The 6,336-nt window shown below is 30.7% G+C and overlaps 1 protein-coding gene across 1 annotated transcript; it reads right to left on the bottom strand.

The window, feature by feature from the left end:
• Positions 1-2,236: 2,236 nt before the first annotated feature.
• On the bottom strand, positions 2,237-4,028 carry LOC112772902 (mitogen-activated protein kinase kinase kinase 18-like). Its single transcript, XM_025817915.3, has one exon. It carries the CDS (start codon positions 3,521-3,523, stop codon positions 2,276-2,278), a length of 1,248 nt encoding a protein of 415 aa, XP_025673700.1. The 5' UTR covers positions 3,524-4,028; the 3' UTR covers positions 2,237-2,275.
• Positions 4,029-6,336: the final 2,308 nt, after the last annotated feature.

Raw genomic sequence — 6,336 nt, 5'->3', positions numbered from 1 at the left:
GGCTACAAATTTATAAGGTTGAAGCATGCTTAAAGCAGATTCTACCTATTGTTCTCGGCACCTCTATGTCCATGCGGTTCAAAATTGTTCTCTTTTCTTTTACTTTTTCTATTGGGTAACCTCTCTAGCAAATAGCCACATATTCATTTCTGGCACACGCACCTATAACTACAAATCTAGAATTCCCATATCCATATCCATATCCATATGTGACAATCAACATAAGAATCCTAATCATTTACAGAAAAATAAATAAAACTTGAGCTTATTTGTATGGATGTGCTTAAAAGTACAAATACAACTTCAATTCTCAACAATTTGAGCCCAAAGTTGGGCATAGATGCTCTTCCCAAGAGGGGCATCACAATAGTGTCAATATTATAGTCTTATAGTCTTATAGAAGCCTTGGGTAATAAGATTAAAAATACAAGAATTCGAATTTTGAAAGTGCCTTGATTGACCAAACTAACATTCACAAATTTTAAATCGTGGCCAACTACAACAACTGTATCTATTCTCTAACCACACAAAGATCAAAAGTTTGATTTATATTTCAATTGACTAGCGGGGGTTGACCAAATCACACTACCCCAAAGTTTTTCAACTTGTCCTATTCGCATTATCATAATTTATATTATTATTATTATTAGCATTATCTTGGTGTATTGGAATTGACAGAAAACCCACCAAACGTAATATTTGATGCATATTCGCTTTGCTTTAAAAGCTGGGACCTGTTGTGTAATGCAGGTTTGGTAAGAGAAGGAGGCACAAATTCATGAGTAGATTTACCTTCTAACTAATTGGAAGGTTTGGAGATTAATTATAGACCCACCATTCACCAAGTGCCAGTGCCTAGGGCTGATAAATAGTGTCCTCACGATGGCTAAAGAGAAAATAGAACCACCAATGGGAACAAATATTGGGACATTGCACTAACCTTGGTTCCCTATGTTTTAATGTCACATTGAATCAACCAACACAAATAAAGAATATTAGGTTTGTGTGTGTTAATTCTCATGTATAGTATGCTATAAAGCTAACCCAATTGTGTGGCCTGCCCCTGCCCACCATATTCTATTTCTCTCGCTTATTATTATTATTACCATTTAACTATTTCACCCAACTGAAAAACTTTCATTTATATACTACCAATAGAAATGCTCTATATCAAAAATAATTGGAAGATAAAAATATAAATTAAAACCCCAAATTAGGGGGTGGCAACGGGACGGGTTTTTTGTTCTACCCGACTCAACCCGCCACACCTTACAATAACCCGCATAAAACTCTACCCGCAAGTAGTAAATAATTGAACCCTAACCCGCCCCGCAGTACCCACCCCGCCCCTATAATTATTAAAATCTAATAAATAAAATTAAATTTTTAAATATGATACAATAGTATCAATCATTTTACTAATTATTTTACATATATCACACATATTATATATTATATATATACTGGGGCGAGTAGGGCGGGTATTACCTAAACCCGACCCCGTCCCACCCCATCCAAGAACCCGTCCTGCTCAAAATCTGCCCCGGTGCGGGTTGGATAATTACCCGCCCCGAACGAATAGGGACGAGGTGGGTATCTGCGAGTTCGGATGATGTTGTCATCCCTATCCCAAATGAGATATACAAAAGATAATTGTTAGACTATGACTCAACTACTCTGCTTAAGTTATCATTTAAAAAAAGGGAATTTAATCGGATGATGATGTAATTGTTTTTTGTTTTTCACATCAACACTATATATATTATTTGCATGAGTTTGTGTAAGGGGTTCATTTTTTTCGATTCATCAATTTTTTTAAATTATTCTGTATCTTAAATTTTAAAGTATTCAAAAAAAATAAGGGTTAAAAATTTATCTTATAATAGAAAGTTGACTAATTAAAAATATATTTTCTAATCTCTGTAGTCATTCTATTTGCACATAAAAGAATGTCTATCAGACACTAATTCTATTATTATTAAATTAAACTATGAACCTTACTTTCTCTGCACTTACTATTATTAGATAAAAAAGCATTTAACTGTGAAAACACTTTTATCGTTTTTCGTTATTAATGTGTGTATATATTATATTGAATTTTGCACGGTGTGAAGTGTGAAGGAGATTAAACCCAACATGGCCACCAAACAAAATAAAGAGTTAGGCATGTAGCCGTGAAAGGCCGTAGAACATTAACTGCAACACCTATTAAAATCTAATAGCACGTTGAGAATTAAAAAAAGGAAGAAGTTCAATTCAATGTGTAATTGAATTACTATAAAATATCTAATGTCAAAGGATGCATTTTCTGAAAATTGACACTATTTACTACAACCCTAACATCCCTACATTTAAAATCCTCATAAAAACAACTATTAATTCTACAATTACTATTAATAACATTATCATCGTCATTATTATTATTATTATTACTTTTCTCCACCTCACACCAACAATCACTAGCTGAACTTGAAGCTATCATTGATCCACCAATGCAAGAACAAGAACTCTCGTTATTGTTATTCCCTCTAGTTGTGATCCAATTCTCACTTTCCCAATTCCAATTGGGGTCACCAGAACACAGAGCCAGCTTCTTGATCCTATCAGAAGCGGAATGCACACAACATGTTTGAACAAAATCCCCAGCAATGGGGCATTCTGATTCCTCCACAGAATTCCAAAATCCTTGATCAAGAATACTAGTAGGAGACCATGATGAACTATTGGATTCCCCAAGAACACAATCACCATCTTTGGAACTGAATTCCCCAAGAAATGGATGATTCAGCAATTGGCTAGCACTCCATCTTTCTCTTGGATTCCTCCTAAGACACTTCTCCAAGAAATCCTTTGCTTCTTCAGAAAGAAACCCCGGAATCTCAGGAACCTCACCGGAATATCCAACATGGTACAGCATTGAAACAGGGTCCTTAACTTTAGGCCATGGTGAACAACCAGTGGCCATCTCAATCACAGTGCATCCAATTCCCCAAACATCACAAGGGTACCCCTGCTCCTCCCCCCGAGCCGCCTCCGGCGACATGAAAGCCGGGGTGCCAGCCAGTGGCACCCGGGCTGACTCATTTAGGCTCTTTGCTAATCCGAAGTCAGCAATTTTGACACAGTTACCTTCACCAACAAGGATGTTACTACCCTTTATGTCACAATGCACCAACTCTCTTGAGTGCAAGTATTCTAGCCCCTTTAGAACTTGCTTTGTGTAGTGTGCAATCGCCGGCTCCAGGAGGCGGCCACCGTGGTTAGAGAGTGTTCCATGGGGCATATACTCCATGAAGAGGTTGAACATGAGCTTGCTTTTCTCTTTTGTGATATCAAAGCCTTTGTAGGTTACTATGTGTGGTGAAGAGAGTGAGGACAAGATTTTTTGTTCTCTTTGGAGGTGTTGTGATTGTGAGAGCTCTGCTGACTTGACGGCACAGACGGCGGCAGAGGTGGTGGTGCCAGCTAGGCATACGGTGGCTGAGGAGCCTTGGCCTATGATTTGGCCTCTAATCCACTCCATCTGTTTTGTGTTTTTTAATTGAGAACAAAAATATTGAAGAGTGGATTTAGAGGCTCTGTTTTTGGTGCAGAGTGCTGCAGAGTCTTTGGTAATGTTATTGCAGCCTTTATATATAGTAAGAGAGATTGGAAGGCACTTTGAGTTTTCTAGTTAAGAGGGTCCTTTTATTGGTTGGTTTACTAAATTGGTTATTTGGTTGGCACTTTCTTTTTCTCTCTCTACACTTAGAAATATTTTTAATTTATTTTAAAAGAAAATGAAATTTTAGATGTTCCTAGAGCCACAACAAATTATATGAAATATTATACTTTAAATTAATTGTCTTTTGTAAAGACATGTAATCATATGGCATCATATGAATACAAAGAAATCTTTAAGTTTTATCTGTTAGAAGTACTGATCTTGGACTATTATTTTCACATAATATTCTATCTGAATTATTTGTATTATATATTTTTTTATTATTTTATTATTCTATTTTTATTATTAAATTTATATTTAACATTGTGTGATATGAAATTTCAGTTTCAATTCTATTTTTTTTACATGTGATTTTGTTTTTATATAACTTGTAATTTTCTTGTGTCGTTGTTAAAGTAACTTCTTCACTCCAATAAAAGAGGAGGGAGTTTTAGTAAGAATAACAAAAATAAAAAATAATAACAAAACATATATAACACACATTTTATATTTATTTTTTATTTTTATTTATTATATTGTACATAATAAAACACCAAATATTAATTATACAATAATTTTTTTGGCATTATCATCAAAATTATTGTGAATTAGAATTTTATTACTATTTATCACATATAAGAACACCCTTATTCACTTGGAGCTAATAAGAGAACAAATAAAGAATCAATTATCTAATCAATTGTAATTTTAGTGATTAGATTGTGTAAAATTAATATTCAATATTAAAAGGTATTTGTTATCATCGTTATTTTAATATTTATTTTTTTGTGTAAAAAAATTATATTTTAAATTATTTATCCAAATACTATAATTTTAAAATAAATATTTCTATAATTAAAAATTTAAGTACAAAATAACTTATTTATAAACTATTATTAATAAAAAATTTTATATTTTAAATTATTTTTTTAAAAAAACTATTTAAATTATTTATCCAAACACTAGTTTATATTATTTGACATGTATCATTCAAGAATGATATATTTTATCCATAGCACTAGTATTTGTATAATTAACTAACCTTCAATTAATTTTGTTTGAACCTGATCAATTCATTTTTATTATAGCTAAAATTCTGAGTAATTTTTTATTAAAAAATTTGTTAAATGCATTGTTTAATATTTTAAAACTAGAAGCTTTTGAGTAAAAAAATGTCCAATGGGCTAAAAATTTCAAAAGAAATTTAATATTGTAAATCTTAATCAATGCTTCTAGTAAAAATTATTTTGAAAAAAAAGAGAGTGAATTATTTAAAGCATCTCAGTCTTGGTATCTCATTAATAACATTAAAAAAAGAATTTGGAAAAAAAAATCAAATGTTACATTAAGTACACTAAATAACACAACTCGGGAATTGTAATTTTTTTTTTCTTGTTCCTTTTATATTAGGTTACTATCCCTTGGAGTGAGAGCATAAGACGTGCTCAAATATGAGTGGCTAAGGGCTTTAGTCGGTAATGGCTTGGATAATGTGCACGTGTACAAGTTATAAGCTTTTAAGCCTTTTGAGTGTGAAAACAGTGAATTAATTCAGATTTAGATTTGAATTTAGTTTGGTGCAATTTAAGGGGTTAGTGAGGTTAGAATTTTGGTTAGGTGAGTTTAGATGGACAATCAATAGGGTTGGATTCCTTGCTTTGTATTGCATACTTAGCTAGACTCAGAAAAAAATTAATATAGGGTGGGTTGAACCACCAAAATAGTTCAACTTCAGTATCTATTGTTTTATCTTTTTCTTTATGTTTTTTAATGGAACTTGATGCTAATGTGTGAACACATATTAAGCTTGACAAATTACAAGTCTTTATGGTTGAGCAAAGAGTATTAGTCAACTAATGAAGGGGTATGGTTTCGTTACAAGTCAAAATCCATTAAGAGAAAATATTCATTTCATTGCCTTGTTCGGTGTAACTTAATTATTATGCTTAATTTTGATCTTCCTCCACTAACAATAACATTAGTGGTTTCTATCTTTCTATTATAATTTATAGAACATTTAACAATCTTTAATTTTGGTTGGCATGATGGTTGTTTTCACATATTTGACTAGGTGATATTTGATTTGGATCAAAATTTTTTAAATTGAGGAAATAGTTTTTTTTTTTCGGTTGACTCTAGTTGTAAATAATTTGATCCTTATCTTTGAAATAGTTTCCTTTCTCTAATTATTTAAATTGTAAACATATCTAATTCTTTTTTCTAACGATAAAATATAATTTTAGTTAAATTTTAATTTTATTCTTAATATTTAAATATTATATTTTTACCTCAAATATTTTATTTTGTTTTATTTTTGTTTTCCAATTATTATTATTATTATTATTATTATTATTATTATTATTATTATTGTCACTATTTAAAAATAACTATAATAAAAAAATAGCGTTGGAAAAAAAATTTATATTTGACTAAATAATTAGAATAAGAGGAAATAAAATATTTGAAATAAAAAATTATATTTCAAAAATAAAATTAAAACTGAATTAAAATATTAAAAATCAAAACAGTATTTTATTTTATTTTTTCTAATGATTTAAATTGTAAGCATATCTAGTTTCCCTTTCCAATGATTTAAATTATAAGCATTTTTTTTCTTTTTAATTTCTTTTAAA

Source organism: Arachis hypogaea, chromosome 18, assembly GCF_003086295.3.
Source record: "Arachis hypogaea cultivar Tifrunner chromosome 18, arahy.Tifrunner.gnm2.J5K5, whole genome shotgun sequence".
NCBI lineage: Eukaryota > Viridiplantae > Streptophyta > Magnoliopsida > Fabales > Fabaceae > Arachis > Arachis hypogaea.
Note: the sequence above shows the minus strand (reverse complement) of the source record. Positions and strands in the feature narration are given on the sequence as shown.

Coding starts and splice junctions, on each gene's coding strand:
- LOC112772902 (XM_025817915.3), bottom strand. CDS start 3,523: ATGGAGTGGATTAGAGGCCAAATCATAGGCCAAGGCTCCTCAGCCACC.